This window comes from Amblyomma mixtum, chromosome 2 (assembly GCF_055824585.1).
Source record: "Amblyomma mixtum isolate Tamu chromosome 2, ASM5582458v1, whole genome shotgun sequence".
Lineage (NCBI taxonomy): Eukaryota > Metazoa > Arthropoda > Arachnida > Ixodida > Ixodidae > Amblyomma > Amblyomma mixtum.
The window spans coordinates 90,204,056-90,225,652 of record NC_143013.1 but is presented as its reverse complement, the minus strand read 5'-3'; the positions used below and the strand labels follow the sequence as shown (position 1 = coordinate 90,225,652).

General features: G+C 45.6%; 1 protein-coding gene across 10 annotated transcripts in view; it reads left to right on the top strand.

Annotated features, from left to right (window-relative positions):
• Positions 1-21,597, top strand: part of dsf (nuclear receptor dissatisfaction) — a 183,791-nt gene that overhangs the window by 131,259 nt on the left and 30,935 nt on the right. For 4 of the 10 annotated variants that reach the window (XM_089572173.1, XM_089572174.1, XM_089572172.1 and 1 more), the window contains 4 exons: positions 1-2,886; positions 10,168-10,237; positions 16,449-16,529; positions 20,400-20,561. The exon at positions 1-2,886 is cut by the window's left edge and continues 1,749 nt beyond it. In XM_089572173.1, coding sequence (XP_089428299.1) covers positions 10,228-10,237; positions 16,449-16,529; positions 20,400-20,561 — 253 coding nt within the window. In that variant the 5' untranslated portion in view covers positions 1-2,886; positions 10,168-10,227. The remainder of the gene's footprint in view (positions 2,887-10,167; positions 10,238-16,448; positions 16,530-20,399; positions 20,562-21,597) is intronic. The other 6 variants (XM_089572170.1, XM_089572169.1, XM_089572178.1 and 3 more) reach the window with 2 other exon arrangements.

Genomic DNA, 21,597 nt, shown 5'->3' with positions numbered 1-21,597 from the left:
TGCGATTTACACGCCTTTCCACAGCAATGAGTTTCCGCTCGATTTAAAGACGACTCCTACTGAAATCAGGATCGATAATGCCACCTCCGCTCAGCAAGGATGTCTTGAACTGCCAGCAGTGAGAGGGACTATAACTGGTCATTGATTAAGGACAACGCAGCGAGCTGTGGAAAGAAAAATGATAGGTGTAACGTTAAGAGATCGAAAGCGGGCGGAGTGGGTGAGAGAACAAACACGCGTTAATGATATCCTAGTTGAAATCAAGAGGAAGAAGTGGGCTTGGGCAGGGCGTGTAATGTGAAGGCAAGATAAACGCTGGTCCTTGAGGGTAACGGAGTGGATTCCGAGAGAAGGCAAGCGCAGCAAGAGGTGGCAGAAAGTTAGGTGGGCGGATGAAATTTATAAGTTTTCGGGGATACGGTGGCCGCAACTGGCGAAGGACAGAGCTAATTGGAGAGACATGGGACAAGCCTTTGCCTTGCAGTGGGCGTAGTCAGGCTGATAATGATGATGATGGTGATGAGTTTCCATACGTGCTTGCAATATATAGTCCATACCGACTCTAATTTTCTTATGGGAACGTATGGAATCATAGAACCCGTCACATGGAAATTTTAAGTATGGTACATACATTGGAATAAGCATACTGAATGTACGACCACCAGAAAGTACTAACTACGTGTGCTCTCTCTACTCTGTTGTCGTTTTAGAAAGTCGCACCTGAAGTATATCGTGATACGGAATTCAGCCAGTAGTACAACAGAGTTCCCGTACAAGTAAAAACCGCTCGATCTTAAGACAAAGCAATGTGCTCTTTATTCTGCCTTGGGCCTTCATTATATAGTTTATAAAACCGTTGGTAAGCATGGGTTCAAGAATTTCACGCGATCAAAATGAAATGTTGACTGCTTTCATTTTTATTTTAGGAGAAAATCAAAAGAATAAATCTTGAAGCAGAACAAAAAAGACTTCGGCCAGAAAATGCATACGTTCGCACCCTGGCGCATTCCGTGGTTGAGGAGAGCGTCACGAAAAGTGTCACGCATCCGCTCACGGTACCCCCGTCCACGCCCACTTTCTCACTCGCCTCCTCTTTCTCTGTCCGCGTTCTTCATGGCAAGGTCACGCTATCGTTCTGACAGGGCCAGGTGTCCTGTATACACCGACCGGGGTGACGAAAAAGGTCTCGCCCCGGGTAACCACGCCGGTGCCGAAGACTGGGCTCAGCCTATGCAGACACGCAAGAGCTTTCGCTCGGTGACGCGAAGTTCGATAAACGCGCACGTGTCCGCGGTTGCACTTGGAGCGGAATGTTACATGTGCGTTACTTTATTTTTTCTTATTCTAACCGTCGCTTGGAGGTTTCCTTTCTTCGTTCTACCCCCAATCGGGGCCAAACAAAAGGAGCCAGCGTGTGTGTGCACGAGTGTGTTTCCAGCGAGGAGCGTGGAAGGAGGGAGGAAAAGCGGCGGACACGATAACGCGAGCCTGTCCAAATGTGCCGTTTGGCGCACGCCACGTCAGGAGACTGGACGGGTTCTCAGGAACGGCACCTTTGCCGAAAGAACCGAGTGGTCGAACGCTCGGCTCTGAGACACTGCCAATGCAACTCGCTTCCAGAAGAGTCTGACAAGAGGGAAAGGAAAGGGGGGGAAGGGGTGAAGGCTAACAGGCGTGAGGCATCGGGTGGAGAAATCCATACTTACCGCCCTTCGCAACGAGTCGAGCCGAAGAGCCGGTCGGAAGAAGAGCTCGCGTAACCCGTCACTTTCCCGCTCTCTTCAAACGCCACTTCTCCCTCTTGTTCGCGCCAGGATACGCCATTTTCCTCCTCCTTTTCCTTCTCCCGTCGAACCTCGCGGCGCGACCACCGGCTGGCTGGGGCGAGGAGGAAGCGGCATGGGTGGGATCGCTTTTCCGCACTGTCGAAGAACCTGCTCATTCGGTGGCGCCCAACGTGGGAGCCCGCTGTGCCTTGCTGCATTTTGCTTTTCGCGCGGAGCGCTCAAAGGCAAGGCCGGGCGCCGTTGGCGTCAGGCAGCGCCGCCAAAGGGCAGACGGGATGATCCCTCCTTCGTTGGCCCGGCGGGAGCCAATCAGGAGGCGCGCACGGGGTGGCGCATGCGCGTATCCCGCGCTGCTCCTCCGGCGCCGGTGGGAGAGAAGGGACAGCGGTCGGCGCAGCGCTTTGCGTTTTGTTTCCCGGGTCTTGGGAAGGGATGACGTCGAGCCAGGAGGGGAAGGTGATTCCTCGCGGCTGCTGGTCCGCCGGGCGAAGCGAGGGCTCGGTCGGCGGCGGCAGTCAGGAAACCGAAACCAGCGCAAACCTAAAAGCCTCGCCGCCATCGCCACCCACCCACGCTCCCCCCTTCCCGTCAACACACCACTTTCCAACCGCCACGTCGGAAGCCCTTGCCCTCGCATCCCCGATCCGCGGGCAAAATGGCAGCTCCCGTTTGGGGAGAGGCGATGCTTAGCCGGTCGAGGAGGTGGGGACGCTGGCCGGCAGGCGAGGGTGGGAAGCCAGTTTTTCGGGAAGGCAGCTGGGTGGCTCGGCTTGGCTCGAGTCACTCGGGCGCCCCAAGTCGCGAGCGTCGCCGGTTGCGGCAAGACACTGGCCCATGCCTCCTCCTCGACGACGTTGGTGCCGTTCCTGTTGCTGCTGCCGGCGTGGATCGCACCAGGACCGTGCGCCGCGTCCGGCGGCCAGTGTCATCCCCATCGCCCTGACCCGAGCGTGACTGTGGAGCGGTGCTGGACAGACAACGAGCGTGTCCGAGTGCGTAGCCATTACTGCGGAGGTCATCACTGCGTTCGTCTCAGGAGCCTCCCGGCCCGACTGCCGCCACCACGGAGGATCTAAGGGTCACTTCGCCGCTCGAAAACGTGGGTTGCTTTTTAAACTCGCTCTTTTCTTTCACTCCGCTCTCTCTACTGCGGGTATTCCCCCGAGTGGCACTTGCAATTTTACTGCCCGGTTTTATTCAACGTAAAATTCGCTTTTACTTTCTCTCTGCACAGGTTATTGAAACGACGCACTAGCTCCGCTCTCAACTAAGTGTTATTAATTTTTCTTTTATCACCGCAATAGTTTTGTTGTATCGAAAGCGATTTACGCCACCGAGTGGGGCCTGTTCGGTGGCAGTTCATGTTGGACGCTAATGCCTATAGGGAGGATACTAGTTTCGCTGTAGACTACCAATTTTTATGGCCAGTTGCTACTGTTACATAATTTTGAGAGGTTACGTTCGTCTATTAGGGAGAAGTTTTCAGAGTCGCTCGCTCATATTAATGCATCTGTGCCCAAGCGGATCTTGCTTTCACCAAAATACAAATTCTTTCTCCTATTCTGTCTCAGCTTGATGATTACGATTTCTACAGCCAAAGAAATGTTGCACATGCTAATCTATGCCAAAACAGTGCCCGAGAATAACAACGAAAAGTGTGCAGATAGACTACGGATATATATGCCCTCTCAATGGTATCAAAAGCGAGATGCACAACTCTAATAGTAAACGCGGGGTGGAAGGTGTTTATAGAGAACCGGTGCAAGAAATGGGTTACACAAGAGTGCAGGTTACTAAGCTTGTCAGTCAACTCGTAACGCATTAAACATAATCTAACCCGACAAGGGCGGTCCCGATTTGAACGTTAGCTTTGTAACTACATAATAGCCCATGTACTTGTCCTCGCCAATAAAAGCAAGTCGCTCAACAAAATACATTGTGCATAACTGACCTCTTGCGACTTGTTTAGCTCCACAGTTTGCACATACATACTGTTGGAATTTTGGCCACTCGTTTCTAGTATCACATCTTCACGGCTTCATCGTTGCCGTACTGCCGAATAGCGATGTGTTTTTAATCGGAGAAGAGAAATTACATTACTGTGCCTTCATTATTTCCAGTGTAAATCATCGCATTTTACCTAATAAGCTCCTAAAATTGTTCGGAGAGAATAAGACATGCAAATTTCACTAATTCTGGAAACAGCTAAAAACTCTTCCTAAAGGCGTCTTATGGTTTGCCACAACCAGCCGCACTTGGTCGACAGGTTGTGTACACGTTTTTTTTTCTTTTTTTTTCTGAGCGAGTGTTCCAGCTTCATTGCTGACAAGAATTTACTGCACCTAGTTAAGCACATGCAGCTTTAACGAAGCTAAAACAGGACGAGAGAACGCACATAAGCGCACACGTCCAAACTTAAACACACCGGGCTGAATAACAGGTCTTCTTTCATGCACATCCGTTCCCCAATGGCCGTACGATATCTAGTTTTTTAGGTTGTCTGCGCTGCGATAGAGTGGGCTACCTGGCAAATGCCTAGGTTGTTTACGATAGCGCGTTGCATATGGCTCTGCGTGTTCACTGACAGGAGTCACTTAGTCCGCTTTGTTCCCTGCAGCTCTTCTACCTGAATGTGCACGGGATGAAGACGAAAAATCACTTATTGAAATTTTGTTCCATGCACCAGCCAATAATTTTGCGCTCCGAAAAATAAAAAAAAAAGACTAGTAAAATAATATTCGTGCCAATTTTTTTTTATGCAGGTCCCATCTGTTTTTCTCTCTCTTTTTTTTAATACGTACACGTGTTCGAAGTTTTCAGGTCTTCATACTTGTGCGCTGGGGCTTAGAAACTATAGGTCATGTGCTTCACTGTGCTTGAGGTAATTTATTCTTACACTGAATAAACGAAATCAAATAAGGTTCTGATTCAAGCACTTTCAAATGATTTCTTCGTCTAGATATTTTGTTTCGGCTTCAGCGGTAAGTCAGCGTAAAAAACCTCCACAAGTCAGCCGTGCACACAGAGAACAGTCATCTGCTCCGAATAGCAAGGACACGAATGGTGCTGACGATGGAACAACAATGTTGCACTGTTTTGTGAACGCCATGTCTTGTGTTAGTTCTGTGCATTGACCTCTGAGTCTGAAAGCCTTCGGACATGAGCTAAAAAATAACAAGTTTCTCACTCTCTCTCTTTCTGAAAGTCACTTTAGGTGGGAACCGAAACAGAAGTACTGGGCCAGCAGTACACTCTTAAAAAAAAGTTAGTAAAAGGTTAGTAAATGGGTAGGAAAAAGGTAGTAACTGCAGCAGTTACTAACTCTGACTTCGTTTTACTACTTTTTGCTTACTACTTACCACCCTCTTCAAAGTATGGTTAGTAAAAGTAGCCCTTGCTACCTTTTTACTAACTGTGGTCGCCAGTTACTACCTAGTTAGTAACCGTTCCTTTTACCCCAAAATAAAGTCAAAGAATGTAACTGACGCAGACTGTCATGCCAATAAATTGATTTTGTAATTAAACATTTCTGCAGGAGCATGCGGTTAGGTAGATTAAGCCGTTTCTACAATATAATCTTCAAAATTAAAGCTCGTATCTTAGCTCAACCGGTACGAGCAACTAGCCCGTAAATGCGAGCCTGATTTACGGAGTATATAAGCCCGAGAAAGATTTCTCTACATGTGCACGCGCAGTGCGCGCGTGTGACTCTTCCTGATTTGTGATTTGTGAGGCTTTGTGATTTGTGCTAAGGTTGTTGATGCCATAATCTCGCATAATTTCTCCATGTAATGCGCGGTAAGCTTAAACCTAAGTGTGTGATTTACTGCCAGCACGCTCTGATAGCTCTGTCTGGATTCCGGAATTAGTCAAATTGACTGTTAAGCTTTTTTTATTTTTCGAGTACGCACAAATTTGACAAGCCACGCCAGCACACCGTACGAAGAACCTAGCAGCATATGCGAGTTTCTATTCATTTTCTTAGTAAATACTACTAGCTTCCCGTTACTAACTGCGGGTAGCAGCCGTTACTAACTCAATGGGTTAGTAACTGTTACTAACCTCCCCGTTACTTACTGCAGTTACTAACAGGGTAGTAATATATGTGACAACCAGTTTCTACCCCAAAGTTGGTAAGTACTACTACCTTTTTTCTAAGAGTGTAGAGTTGTAGTAAATGATTTGAGGAACATGGGGCATACCTTCTTTACTCTTCATTATTTAGGCTCGGCGCACTGTTTCGCGAAAATAAAAAGAATGAAAGAGAAACCAACTGTAACTTAGTGCCCCAAATGTTAAACCTGTTATGTCTGGCGTATTGCATACTACACAATGTAGAAATCGAAGAGCTTTCTTTTGTTATTGTGCAAGTATGCCAGTTCCTCACATTACTGCCATGACACCCTCTTCAAACGTATAAAGGTCAAAGCGCCAGCCACCAAATATTTAGGAGGCCTCGTAGAAGATAACATCACTGCAAAATCTTACCCTAACGACTGCACAAAAGCGAAGTATTAATGTTTTCATGCGGCTTCACTGCCGGTCGATGGAGCAGTTTTTTATCTTGTTGTTGTTGATGTAATATGAAAATGCGCATCAGTGGATGCGACTGAGTGTTTCTGTGCCGTATCACTGTCCTGGAGATACACCAATTATCGTTATTTACTAATTTTAATTGGGAACTAATTATATTTTCTTAATGCAGAAGGCAGTGTTTTTATATTTTTGCAATGTAAAGGCCGAATCTTTTTTTTTCTCTTTCTCATGCAGTTGTTACATGGTTAACTATAAGAGAAATTGTTAAATATGCCAGGACTGTACGATCCCTTACAAAAATGACTTTTGAGCTTTAGTTGACGCCTTGTTGAGCTCCTGTTGAATCAACTGGAAACCCACATGAACTCAATGTATGTTGAGCCTACACAACACCTGCTACACGGAATTTTTGTTGAGCGTAGTCAAGAGATTTACTATTGAGCAATTTATGTTGAACTTAAGTTGAATCATCTCAAGACAGCCGTTTCTAAGCCTAACTAAATGAAATCATTTCGACATGCATCGTGTAAACAGACCCTGATCACATGACACATATTAAGAACGCACGCAACACCCGTCAAAACTCTCATAAACCGCTCAAAGTCATTTTCTTGCAAAGCAAAAAGTGCAATATGCTCATTCAGGCATACCTACTTCGGATGATTCGTATGTGCTCTCATAAAAAGGGCGCTTATTTATGCTTTATTTAAGTTGTTTATGAATGAATCAAGGTCGTCAAATAATAGTCCGTTGCATATGAACCTCACTACTTCTACTACACATAAAATAAATAAATATTAACAGTAGTAACTGACATAACTTTGCTGATCGGCAGTCTACAACCTGCGCAGGTCGGCACACCCCTGAGTAGGACTATATAAGGGCGAAGCCGAGGCTGCACTTAAGATCGTAAGATGAACTCTGTCAGTTCTTTCTATAGCCTCGTGAGCAGTACTGTCCCATGCTCTTTATCTGATGGATGTGTAGGGCTAAGGTCTATATATGTATATATATTGATGTACATACGTGTTTGTGCGTATGTGAGGAGCACTACGTCACAGGGGACGACGGCTTCACGTTAACGAGAAATTGCAGCAATAAATATGAATATACCACCGAAAATTGCATTGGTAGTCGGTCCATCTAGCGCAATACGAATGTATTCCCAGGATTTTTTTTTTGCTTTTTTACCCCAGCCAAGATTCAGAATGGCGTGTTGATTCACTCCCGTAATTCCAACATGAATTCAACATGAACGCAAAGCAGAAATTTCATTGAGAATGCTCAACTCTAGCACAGTGGCCACTTTTCCAATGAGTTTCAACTCGGCCTCAAGAATTCACCAACACTAGCCCATCCTGGTCACAACAAAAATTCAACATGGCGTGTTGAGTCTGCTCATGAGAACTTCAACACTGTCTCAAGAAGCATTTTTGTAAGGGATGAAACTGTGATATATCCATCAAACTCCGCAACAATCTATTAGACACCTTGAATGGTATAGCGACAAAAATATGTTATTTTGTTCGTGATGTTGTTTTGAATGTATTAATTAATTCATTCATTGCCGGTTTATTGGAGCGGACACGACAAAAGACATCAATTACGTAACAGCCCCGTCACTGTAATAGCAAGCAGCGGAGTTAGCAAGTTGCAAGAAACAAATTAAAATGAGCGCAGCCGGCAAAATGCAAAAAAAAAACAACACAGTCATTGCATAAACAAAGGAAAATTCACTTTTTGCACAATATACAGGATAAATTTACGAGTAGTGGGTTTATTTATAAAAATAAACATACTTTAGGCGCAGTTATACCGCAAGGAAAAATTAACAAGATGTACCGGGTATATAGATAAGACTGCCTTTAGACAGTATTCCAAAGTTACCTTTTTGCATTTCTCTAATTATTCTTTCATAACTGCGTGTAGATTGGGTGCTATGGGCAATACTTTTAATAATGGGGTAATTAATTATCATTTTTCTTAGCAAGCAAAAAACGTCCTAGCTACGTCGCAGTCTTCGAGCTTTGCTCCAAGTGAAGAAAACACTTTTGCCAGTAAACCTACTCTTGCGGCATTAGTGTTCCCTCTGGTTGCTATTATACGTGTGCAAGTTGCTAGACAACGTATTTTCTCAATCTTTCATAGCTTACAGCTAGTTTTAAAATGTCAACAAGCGGGCTGAATCACCACAACACACCAAGCATTATTGCTACCACGAGAACTCAATATTTCCTCAGATTGCGCCCTCCCCTTCCAGAACTGTGTCTGTATCCATGACCTTTTTGTAGTGCCTTTACTTTAAAGATGAATCAAGGAGCCCTGACAGAGAGAGATTTTTCAGGACTGCTGAACCTTGTACACATTCATTTCAAATCAACATCTCACTCCAGCTAGAGTATACTATATACATACATATATGTTCACAGTGCGACTGGGTGGGTAAAAAGGACGGGTACGACTAGTGATCGTACTGTTGTGACAAAGAACCATCTTTTTCGCAGTGCTTTTATCAAAAACAAGAAATCTGTATCAACACGCCCCTTCGGAGGACAATAAATTGAGTTTTATATCGACACACCTTATAGCGCGGCAAGCGCTGAAGAACGCGAAAGAATTCCCTGTGATTGGGCAACCAGCACGGTCTTCACCTTGTCAAGCAATACGCGTTGACAAAGCGCTTTTCCAGCAAATCATTAATGCTATCGATTTATGCACGAGTAGCGTCAGAATGGCAGAGATCACTGTTGTTAAATCCTTTCGCGTAACTTTCCAGCGCAGATTTTGCGTGCATGTTTGCGCATTTCAGTGCAACTAAGTTGCAATATAATAATACCTCGAACACATATTGCAGGGTGCCACAGGACTTCGATGAAAGCACTGCGTCTTGTTGAGTACAGTTCCCCTGCACAGAAATAACTCGCGTTCTGATGTTGAAGGTGTACCTCGAAATATTAAAACACTGGTTATGCATGCACGCTTCAGTAGAGCATCCACAACCTGGCATCAGTCAAATCCACGCTGGCATTAAGAATTAAGGCAACGAAGTATTGTTATATCAGTTCTGTTGAAAGCCGTGGCATGTGGTCAAATTCTGGAGCTAAGCGAGACATTTTGTGGCGACTTTGAGTTGATCTGCAAGGAAAAAACTTTGCTTCGCTCGTGTAATAGCTTTCTGCCCCCCAGCTGATTCTGGTGTCTCGACAGCAAAGCCTTATTGCTTTTCTCGCTGAAAATTGGTTTATGGTGCATGCTAAAGCAGTTCAGGCACTAAAATATTACTTGCTTGTTTATTTGTTTGTTTTTGTAATAGCGTAAAATTTACATGCATGGATAGACGTCGTTGAATTCGCATTTGCCCAGTAAATAATCGGTAATCGAATACCCTTCCTGGAGTTATTTTTTGTGTCAATTTAAACAGCAGAACAGTGGTTGTTACGTCACATGAGTTGACGCAACGTAAAACTGCGATATTACAGTTGCGTCACCGTTACTTTTGCGCCAGCCATGCACAGGATCCAGAAAGACGACAAATAAGCAAGCGGCTAATAAATCGCTATTTTTGTAAGCCTTACGTCGGCTCTGTGTTTCGTAACGTCACGGCCGTCGTTCGACTCTTAAACTCAAACAAAAAACATAGGGGAAGAAATTCAATTCCAAAATTTGTACCGAGCAGAGGCGCAGTAATCGTGGCAACCTAAGTGTTTTTCATGCCTTGCACATCGTTGACAACAAACAACACGGAACCGTGCCTTATATTCAATTAAGTAACGCGACAACCCTGCTCCCTGTGGCTAACCTTGTCTTCTCACGATGCATTATCGATGTTTCCTCCCCTGTGCAGAGAGTTCACTGGCCCTGGGCTCGGCTGGGCCCTCACCTGCCGACCAAATGTGACTCCACAATGGAAAAGCGTGAGCCTCATTTCCTCTTTCTTTTGCCCCGCCGCGGTATTTCAGTGGTTACGGCGCTCGGCTGGTGACACGAAAGCCGTGAGTTCGATCCCGGCCGCGGCGGCGGGTTCGATCCCGGCCGAATTTCTATGAAGGCGAAATTCTAGAAGCCCGTGTACTGTGCGATGTCAGTGCACGTTAAAGAACCCCATGTGGTAGAAATTTCCGGAGCCCTTCACTACGGCGTCCCTCTTAGCCTGAGTTGCTTTGGGACGTTAAACCCCAATAAAGAACCAACCAATTTACACTTTTTTGTCATCGCTGGCGCATACTTTTCTGCATACATCATGGCACGGATTGGAACTATGCGAAAAGCAGGACTCAGCTCCTTTCCGGACAACGGAATGGGGCTCCGTTGGCTGCCAGCGATCTTGTCAGATTACACAATATCATAACGTAAATGGCAAAAAATGTTTGAAAACCATATCATCATATATTGTTCATTGTTTTTCAAGAAATCGCGAGTTTCTAAATAAATTATGCCATAACTTTGCTCACAAAAAGTAAAGACCTTCCATAAGAAGTGGTAAAGGGCCATGTCATGTAAGCTTCTGTTTTTCTATGCGCTTCTCTTGCCCCTTCACTGTTGGCAGCACTGTGTGAAGTCAGAGCACGATAGCCGGCAGATAACGTCGCCCTGTGCTATCAAAGCCGGGCCTGCATAAGAGATGGCAGAATTTCAGAAAACTGGAAAAATGCAAGGAAGCTTATCGAACACGAGTCGTGGTCACCACTGCTACTGCTATATCGGATTTCTCTGTTGCACTGTAGCAACAAATTATGGGCGTCAGAGACTATGGCGAGCATATGGTTCACCCGAGCTCTCTTCTGACACTGATGAGGCAAACCCAGTGTCGTACATTCTGAAAAGCTCTTTCAGTCTTGTTAAGACTAAACAATTTTAGATTCGTGAACGTTAGGGTCGCCCGAAGGTATCACGCCGGCAGCTCGAATGTCGGTGTCTATGACATCTTGTATGCAGCGCTGAACAGACTTGTAGATTCGGGGCCAGTGGCACGGCTCGCACCAGCGCACACACCATCACTCGTCAACTTTTGCAACTTCGCTAGCTTGCCGGCTCAGGCTTACCGCGCTTCGTTCATGCTTTCGACGCAGGCGACCCGAGAAATGAGGCAGCAAAGCTTCTGAGTGAACAAAAAGCAAGAGTGGCGCATTTCAAGAAAGCTAATTTCGAAATATATTTTTCTTTCGCTGCCAGAGCAGTACTCCGAAGAAAATCAGAACGTTGCTGAGCTGCAAGCCAACTAAAATAATTTATTGCTTTAAAGACACTCAAAGTAAATGAAGTACTTGAATTATGCAAAGTAAATGAGTGATGCAAAGAATAAATCTATCGTAAAATCCCATATTACAAGATTTCGAAAGTTTGCTTCCAATGTCGAGATTTTTTCAGTATTAATTTATTTACAGTCCTCCCCCATGTAATAACACACCAGAGCTTAGAACATATAAATAAATAAAAACAAAACAGAAATACGCTCCTAGCTCGCACGACTGTCGCTTGAATATATACGACCACATGCATGCCATATATTATATTTCGTTTTCTTTTGCTCTGCATATTTAGTTGCTTGCAAAAACGAGAAAGAGGCATATCAGAACAAGAAACTATGGCTATGAAGCTGAAGTGAAAATTTCTCAACGCACAACAGCGGCAGATGCATTTTAACAGCTGTCTAATTGTTGTTTATTGTTCAAAATGTAAGTGTATAAGCAATGAACAAAAACGAGAAATTGTCATATATGAAACACATGCTACGCATACGATGCTGTCACAGAGACGCTCGTTAGAATTAGCGAACGAGAGGCGAGTTCAGACTGCACGATAGAGGCACACACTGAGCAAAGAGTTCCAACCCTCACGGCCCTTATAAAAATGGTCTATAGACAGTCTATAGACTTCTGATTGACTCTATTGACTTCCTATAGATATTGCTTTTTGTCTATTCATAGTCGATAGATAGTCTATAGACAAAAACGTACTAAAAGTGCATGGCCATAAATCCATAGATTGTTTATAGACTGTCTATGTCATTTGTATTGCCTATAAACTGTTCTCTAGCATCTGTCTATAGACAGTCTATAGACTTTATGGACAGAAGTCTATAGACTTTCTATACTGTCTAAAACTTCTTTTGTAAGGAGGGGTCCCCCTTTAAAATCCTATTCGACTTTCTGCAGCGTTTCCTGCGAATTAAAATGATCAACCAAAAGTACTAAAAATAAAAGCACATGTCGAAGTTTGGAATGAATTTTTTTAGTAGGACAGGTGGTGGGGCGTATTGTTTTTATATACAAAGTTATGTTCACAGAATCGCCGTACAAGTCTTAAAATTTACCGCCCAAAACGTTTTCTTCGCTTTGCTCAGGCTGCATACATGTTTCAGGGCTGAACAGTAAAGCCCACCATTCATTTTCAAACTGCGCGGAACAACGAGGACGGAGGAAGAAAGACACACATACACACACGCGCTCGCACGCACACACGCTCCCAGGAACGTACACAAAAATACTAGTAAAGAGCTGGCAAAAAAAGAACTCAGGTAATCCTTTCGATATCGTCTGGCGCTGTGGGAAGTATTTCCAACGTGGGTTTTTATTTTTTGTGCATTACGTATCCAGCCCGTTTTCTCATTCCAGCTTCAGGGAGGGCAATATGAACTAAGGCTGATATATGTTTGTAAACAACAAAGAATTGAACGTCAGGAAGCGTGTAGGGTAGTCAGAATACCTTTCGACGAACAAAATTTGTGCAATGAGATCAATTTTACAAAATATGCGTCTCATCGATTATGACCATTGTCGTGTTCGTCGACCAAGCGACGCCAGGCCGCTCCAAGAGCCCTTGCCTCCTCCGCGCATACTCGCCGCCCGCTTCCAAGAAACAAGCGCGGGCCGGCCGCTCCCACAAAAGCAAGCAGGCGTCTGTCTCCCCCGACGACGTCTGATCCCCACAGCCCCGTCGACTGGCGCATTCCCCATTTCCTTGCCGTGACCGTCTGCATTCCCACAGCGGCGAAAGTGCTTTCTTGTACACTCGCCCTCCCTCTCTCTCTCTCTCTACAGTAATAAACCACCAGTCTCCACCCAGCAACTGCCTTGAGAGGTTCCTCGCATGCGGGGCTCCCACGCCCCGCACCAACGCCACATTAATAACCATGACTACTCGAGATGAGAAAGAGGGGTGACGTGCACGGGCTGTTCACGTGATTGCGAATGCGCGCCGCATCCGGAGGCGAGTAAGGTATAGCGAGGCACATGCGCGTGGCCGCGTAGTCGACCGCTTCCATAGCTTTGGCAGCGCTTCCCCCCCCCCCCCCTTCCTGTGTCAAACTTCATTCCCCTCTCCTTGACTTCATTCCTAAGCTGGCGTTACTCTGCCTCCTTACTCGTTGCGTTGGCCATGCTTTGCCTCGCCTGTCCGCAAAACAATCTACTGCAGGGCACTGCCGATAGGCAATTACGGATTCCTTTTGAGTGTCGCAGATGCAGGTACTGTCGTAAAAGAGAATGAGACACAGCCAACGCTTGTCATCCGCGAAGCCGTTAGGAACGCATTCGGTCGGCCATGGGAATTCCCCAGCCACTTGCACTTTCTTTGTGCAGCAAAAGAGTATGCTGTCTGTATAACCGAGTGTCCATGAAATGGCGGCATTCTTGACTCGTCCATTTCGGTGCGTCCCATAGTGCGGCGGTAAAGGCCGATTCACACGACGGACCGTTCGCCCGCGGCCCGCGCACTACGTGTGCATGCGTCAGCACATTGAGGGGCGCGCTGTCGGCCGCCATCCATCCATGCATCCAGCGCGCCTCTCAAAGTGCTGACGCATGCACACGTAGTGCGCGGGCCGCGGGCGAACAGTCCGTCGTGTGAATCGGCCTTAACGGGGAAGAAACGGGAGTCCGCGCATTGGCAGCAGCAGCCGCACGGTGGGTGGGGCAGCCGCAGGCGTTGCCCACCCCTCCGTCCTGCCCAGCGCGTTGTTCTTTGTTCACGGAGAGTCCCCGTCGCTCACTTGCTGACTTCCCGCCCTCGCCCGGACGGCGGCACCGGTCGCTCAGGCGACGGCCACTGGCGAAGGCGGGAAGTCAACGAAGGCGTGTCCCCGCGCGGGCAGCGGACACACCCTTTTGCGCCGGCCGCTGCGGAGCCGCCATTGGCGGGAAACTCGAGCCATGACTCGAGCTGATGCTACACCTGCGCTTTGGTGAGACGAGGCCTAGTTTCTGCAGGGGGCGCTATCACTTTCACTTGGATAATTATGTAGTATGGACAGAGAAAGAACACAAGAGGGCGTTTGCAGCAACGCAGAATTATTATCCCCTTGAGCTTTGCAAAAGAGTAATCTATAATTATTTCTACAGGGCAACTTGGGAGGCGGCAGCACTAAGGCGTTAGTTTTTTATGACACTTGTTTTAAGCCAGATGGCTTCGCCGTCATACTGGGTTCATATATCCGTATAGCTTTCCTACCTGGGCAGCACTGCCTCTAAACAACAAGTGAAAAACAATGGGGGGGAGGGGGGGGGGGACACTTTTTGCGTTTTTGAGGTAAACTCAGAAAGAAAGTCTCGGGAGAGCAGCCTTTAAATGTATTACGCATTAAATGTGTGATGCAGAACAAAGCAGTGAAGACTACACGACGGCATTTTATCCCATTGTGTTTTGTTTGGTCTCATGCTGGATGTCCAGCAGGGAGCACGTCAGGGCGCGCAAGTTCCGGTTATTGCGCTGGGCAGGGTGTGGCCTTTCAGCTTCATGTGAGCTGCAGCGATGGTGATCCAGGATGCTGAAAAAAAGATTTTCTTTGCAATTCCGGCGGAAGTCCGTACTAATTCCTCTAGATTGGCTTATATGTTGGCTTTTTTTTTCAATGCCATATCGAGGAATTTCTGTCGAAACCGTGCATAGCCTGGCGGCTTCATAACAAGATCGCATTAATTAGGTCCCACCGTAACCCCCTCCCAAGTACGCTCTCTCATAATCCTGGAAGTCAAACACATAAATTCAGGAGGAGCAAGCAATCAGGGCGGTCCAGAGGTGTCGGCAACCTTTGAAGAAATACAGAGGTAGTGGAAGCATAGCGCGTCCAGCTCTCCACAGGAAACTTACTAAGGCAGGAACTTGGGCTAGCTGGAAATGTTGCCTTGAATGCATAACGTCCAGGGCTTTATAAGAACACGACGGAGAGAACAGAACACAACTTGACGGGACTATCGGTGACCTACATTATGTACTGTTTTATCCTTTGTGCTTTTCTAAAGCGCTGGACGTTATGAGCTTCAAAAGAAATTCTGCGGTTCGGTTCCCCCCTCCAGTGCCACTTTTGTTAAACGCTGATATTGGGAAAAAAATCGAGCCACCTATATCCGTATCTGAACTCTCGTAGATGTACAGTCGGGGACAAAAGTAGCCGGACCACGTGCCCTGTAAACGAAGCCGACACCTCTATTATTAGCTGCAGGCTGGAGACTGCTATTCTGAAGGAGAGAGACAAGATTTTGACTTCGACCACACAAGTGTGGTCTCCTGCCGGAAGTTAATAATATACCTGTCGGCTTCGTTTACAGAGAACGCTCTGCATAGACTTTTCTCATTCACTGTATACCCAATTTACATTTATACTGTGCGTATTGTAGGACGCTATGATTTTCCTGGGTTGAAATATTAGCATTTTTTAATTTGCTCTCGCCATTGATAAAATATATCTAGTATACATGATCTGAAATCACCAGCCTCACTACACCCACTGCAGGACAAAGGACTCTCCCACATCACTCCAATCAACCCTGTCCTTCGCCAGTTGCGGTCACCGTATCCCCCCAAACTTCTTAATCTAATCCGCCCACCTAACTTTCTGCCGCCCCCTGCTACGTTTGCCTTCTCCATGATCTGGCAGCCTGTGGCAATTCTGCTCGCTGCTTGGTATTGTATGTTTATGGGATGGTATTTTGCAATAAAAAAATGAACTTCGAAAATGGGAAACTCGAAGCATCTATCAGTGGAGTTCTGACAGTCGGCCTTATGAATACAAATAACATTAAGATATAGGCAGCTTAAAGCCGATGCTTTCCTTTATTCAGGGTAATGCGGTAAGTTGGTCTTTTTCACCGTGCTGTTCCCTTTCTTTATCCCTCGTTCGCATCGCAGGGGATCGCCTCCTGGACATTCCTTGTAGAGTCTGTGGCGACAGGAGTTCAGGAAAGCACTACGGAATATACAGCTGCGACGGTAGGTATAATTTTTCGCCTGTTATTTGATGCGGCGGGCAACGGTGCGTATGTTGCCAATGGCAATGTATGCATTTTACATGCGAAAGGATCGCCACTAACTCGCACTCAAAGTGTGCATCCAGCAATAAATGTACTCCGCAGCATTGGTAACGCTTTTTATTCACTGTGACGAGTGATATCACAAAAAAACGTGGAACAAAGCACGGCTATTCAAAATGACACTTTGCTGTAACTGCAGTGAGAGCATACACTATGCAATAGAACAATTTTTAGTTTGTCACCAACGGTGCCTCACTGGCAATAGGGTTCGACTCCTAGAGCGTCGGCTCAATTTTGGTCGTTGCTGCCCCATCTGGTTGAAGGAAAGATAGTTATAAATATGATCATTCATGTGCGCAAATTTTGGGGGCTAGGAAAAGGACCCCATGTGTTAGAATTGGCTTAGAGGCCTGCACTACAGCTTGTCTTGCAGCCCGAAGGCAAATTTCAACGTTTAAAAATTCCATCGGATACCATTAACAATTTCTAAACGATCCATACCTGTAGCAAATCACAAGCAAATTGGGCTGTAGTAGCAGACGTGCTGCCAAAGACAGCCGGAGTTCTTTAACGCGAACACGTCGAGGACCGCGAGTGTGAGGATTATAACCAAAATTTCCAATTCCCTGCAGTACACCACAAGAACACAAAGACGGCAGAGCATGAATTAGAGTGATCAGGATTGCTGGTCACTGGCCAAAGTCAATAAAGATGGAAAGACGTTTCGGGAGCGCTACGGCTCCCTTGTTCACTATTGTTGTGAACAAGGGAGCCGTAGCGCTCCCGAAACGTCTTTCCATCTTTATTGACTTTGGCCAGTGACCAGCAATCCTGATCACTATGATTCCTGACCAGACGGTACACTCTTAGAAAAAAAGGTAGTGAAAACGTAGTAACGGCTGCTGTTACAACCTTTTTTTAACCCTTACTACCTATGTACTATGTTGCTACGACCTTGTTACTACCTCGAAAGAAAATTAAGTAGTAACAAGGTAGTAACTTCTGCTGTTACTACGTTTTTTAGCAGTTACTACACTTGTACTACCTCATTATAACCCTGGTAGTATCCATTACTACCTTGATCTGGAAATGGATGATCGGAATATGCACATGTACGTATACTAACATTCCCGGTGACATTGCTACTCAATGCCCCATGTTTTTATATAATGAAAAGGGTTTCCTAATTGGCAGCAAATCTAACAAAATTTCCAGTGCTGTTTTTTGTTTTCAATACAATATACGCAGCGCGTATGAGTTCCATTCTTTAGTTTGATTTCTTAATTGCACTTTTTCACCAACCCCAAGCTATTGTGCCTGACTTGTGCTCATTTTTCCTTCTGGTTTACTACAAGATGCACAAAAATGGGCGTTGAGTTTCTGATGTCATGTTCATGCACTCCTTGTGACACATTAGAAAGTCACCACGAAGTCAGGTATTCATGTCTTTCGACAATAAAAACTCAGCAGAGACTCTTTTTCGTTAACACAGAAGATTTCCTTATGTCATTGGCCATCAGCCACTGAAAGGTCCTTCTCAACAGCATTGTTGTCCCGTGCGAGAATGTAGATGCTGCTGCTACATTTACACGCAATGAAAAGAACAAGAAACAACTGTGGCTGCACATATCACGGCACATAGGTTGACAAGTTAACATCTGGTGGCGTGGCGTAGTGGTTAGCGTGGTGGGATAAAAAGTATAGAAACAGGTTAGAAACAGCTTGACGATAGAAAGTCAAAGGTCAGCGGTTCGAATCCTCCTGAAAGCAGGTGTTTTTTTTTCATTTTTGTTTTTGCTCGTTTTTTTTTTATTTTGGCTCTTATTGTGCACTATTACTATCTTATATGCATAAGATTCTAATGTCAAAAGTCATTAGATTATTTCTTAAGGTGTTTTCTCTCGAGAGGTAGTAAATGTTACTACCTCGCAGTTACTACGTACAGTTACTGAGAGGTAGTAAATGTTACTACCTTGCAGTTACTACGTACAGTTACTACCTAGGTAGTCATATATGTGACAGTCCCTTACAAAAATGCTTCTTGAGACAGTGTTGAAGTTCTCATGAGCAGACTCAACACGGTATGTTGAATTTTTGTTGTGACCAGGATGGGCTAGTGTTGGTGAATTGTTGGGGCCGAGTTGAAACTCATTGGAAAAGTGGCCACTGTGCTAGAGTTGAGCATTCTCAATGAAATTTCTGCTTTGCGTTCATGTTGAATTCATGTTGGAATTACGGGAGTGAATCAACACGCCATTCTGAATCTTGGCTGGGGTAAAAAAGCAAAAAAATCCTGGGAATACATTCGTATTGCGCCAGATGGACCGACTACCAATGCAATTTTCGGCGGTATATTGATATTTATTGCTGCAATTTCTCGTTAACGTGAAGCCGCTCATCCCCTGTGACGTAGTGCTCCACACATACGCACAAACAGGTATGTATATCAATATATATATATATATATATATATATATATATATATATATACATACATACACCTTAGCCCTACACATCCATCAGATAAAGAGCATGGGACAGTACTGCACACGAGGCTATAGAAAGAACTGAGAGAGTTCATCTTACGATCTTAAGTGCAACCTCGGCTTCGCCCTTATATAGTCCTACTCAGGGGTGTCCGGACCTGCGCAAGTTGTAGACTGCCGATCAGCAAAGTTATGTCAGTTACTACTATTCATATTTATTTATTTTATGTGTAGTAGAAGTAATGAAGTTTATATGCAACGGTCTATTATTTGACAACCTTGATTCATTCATAAACAACTTAAATAAAGCATAAATAAGCGCCCTTTTTTATGAGAGCACATACGAATCATCCAAAGTAGGTATGCCTGAATGAGCATATTGTACTTTTTTCTATGCAAGAAAATGACTTTGAGCGGTTTATGAGAGTTTTAACGGGTGCTGCGTGCGTTCTTAATATGTGTAATGTGATCAGGTTCTGTTTACACGATGCATGTCGAAATGATTTCATTTAGTTAGGCTTAGAAACGGCTGCCTTGAGATGATTCAACTTAAGTTCAACAGAAATTGCTCAACAGTAAATCTTTTGACTGCGCTCAACAAAAATTCCGTGTAGCAGGTGTTGAGTAGGCTCAACATACATTGAGTTCATGTGGGCTTCCAGTTGATTCAACAGGAGCTCAACAAGGCGTCAACTGAAGCTCAAAAGTCATTTTTGTAAGGGGTCGTTACTACCCCAAAATGTAGTAACCTCAACTACCTTTTTTTTTAGAGTGTATGCCGTCAAACCCTCGACTATAGCATGAATTAGAGTGGCTTCTCTTCCCGACAAGAGTATCGTGCGGAGAATGCGCACACCTGAAAGCACCGCCGTATGTTGATAGGTCACAGCCGTGCACGCCACTGTCATGGTGTTGTCGGCGGAGCAGTAGTAAATGGGAGAGCCGCGACTGGCGCGAATGCTTGCAGTCCACTTGGCTAACAAGCCTACACCGCACTAACTTCTGTACCGGTGTCGGGGCGTGCAAAATAAAGTTGCGAACCATGCCACTGACACTCACCGCATCACCGCCAGGCTTTAGTAAAGTGCGGCAAAGCCTGCCAACGTCACCTGTGTGGGCTGAGTTCAGGGCTGCGGTATTCGATAATACCATTTCGATTAACACAAAGTAAAATTTCTGCGTATTTATAAGAAAGTGTTGAAATAATTTCTTGTATCCGCGTTCGACGCATACTGGTTCGAGAGTACAAATGCGGTGCATGCAACGCTGGAGTGCGCATGGGTGCTATAAATAAATGAGAGTTTTCACCTTTAGAGCCCCCGTTGCATGCTTTGTTGGCGCAGGCTGTTCGGGCTTCTTCAAGCGCAGCATCCACCGCAACCGGGTGTACACGTGCAAGGCCCAGGGCGAGCTCAAGGGCAAGTGCCCCATCGACAAGACGCACCGGAACCAGTGCCGGGCCTGCCGCCTGCGGCGCTGCTTCGAGGCCAGCATGAACAAGGACGGTGAGGACGTTTCCCTCCGTTTGCACTAGTTGAATACCTCATCATTCGCTCTTATCGGTTCCCGTATCTCATCCATCATCTCTTTCGCCGTGTGTGGAGCTTGTTGAAATGCTGGCCACAATCTTGCTTTCCGTGTGGCATAAAGCCTTCTTTTGCCAAGTGCCTAGTTGCCCCTTCTTCTTACTATTCCGTCCTATCTCCTTCAAGTACGAAGACCCGCGCGTGGCCATGTCACCTCATGATTATTGTTGTAGTGATACTCTCATGAGCACGCCCTTTATATCCCAAGAATGGTAGCACTTTCATGCACTCTGAGCAGAAAAGAGTAAAAAGGCAGTAAGTTGTCCTGCAGTGCACACCTTTTAATAATGGGGTGTGCGCTAGAAAACAGCTTACTTTCTCTTTACTCCCATATAGGCGGATTCTTGTTAAGAGTGTACGATACTTGGCATACATCCTTGTAGTAAAATATTCATCCTTCCTGGAAAGTTTCTAAACTGAAAAGCTGTATATGAGGATATTTTTTGGAGAGAAGAAATCCAGCGTATGACGACACGTATTCTTCGACGAGACCTGCATTCGGAAAGATAGTGAACATGACCCAGAGATGGGCCGGCCTGGAAAAGCTTCTGTGATTTAAAGGAATTTGCAGGCCACGCTGCGGAAGCCCATTGCAGGTTGCTGCAGATTTCATTGCCTATACAACCATCCTTCTCAAACCTTCAAAGGCCAACGTCCTCTCAGCGTCCTACAAGGCCAATGTATTGTACGAGTGCCTTTCCGGCGGTATAGGAGCGGGATGTCTTTCTGATTCATAGCGTTCGGCTTGAGGGCACTATATATTAGAATGACCGGATCCCACCCTTGTGGCCGAATTTCAATGTCCTGGCCAGTGACCACGACGCAGACGCTGAACTTTTTAAACAGACTTATTAGAAATTACAATGACCTCAGTGTTTATATTTGGAAACTCACAGTCTGATACAGGGTACTTTCGGTCGGAATACTTTAGTCTATGGAGGCATCTAAAAGCTGC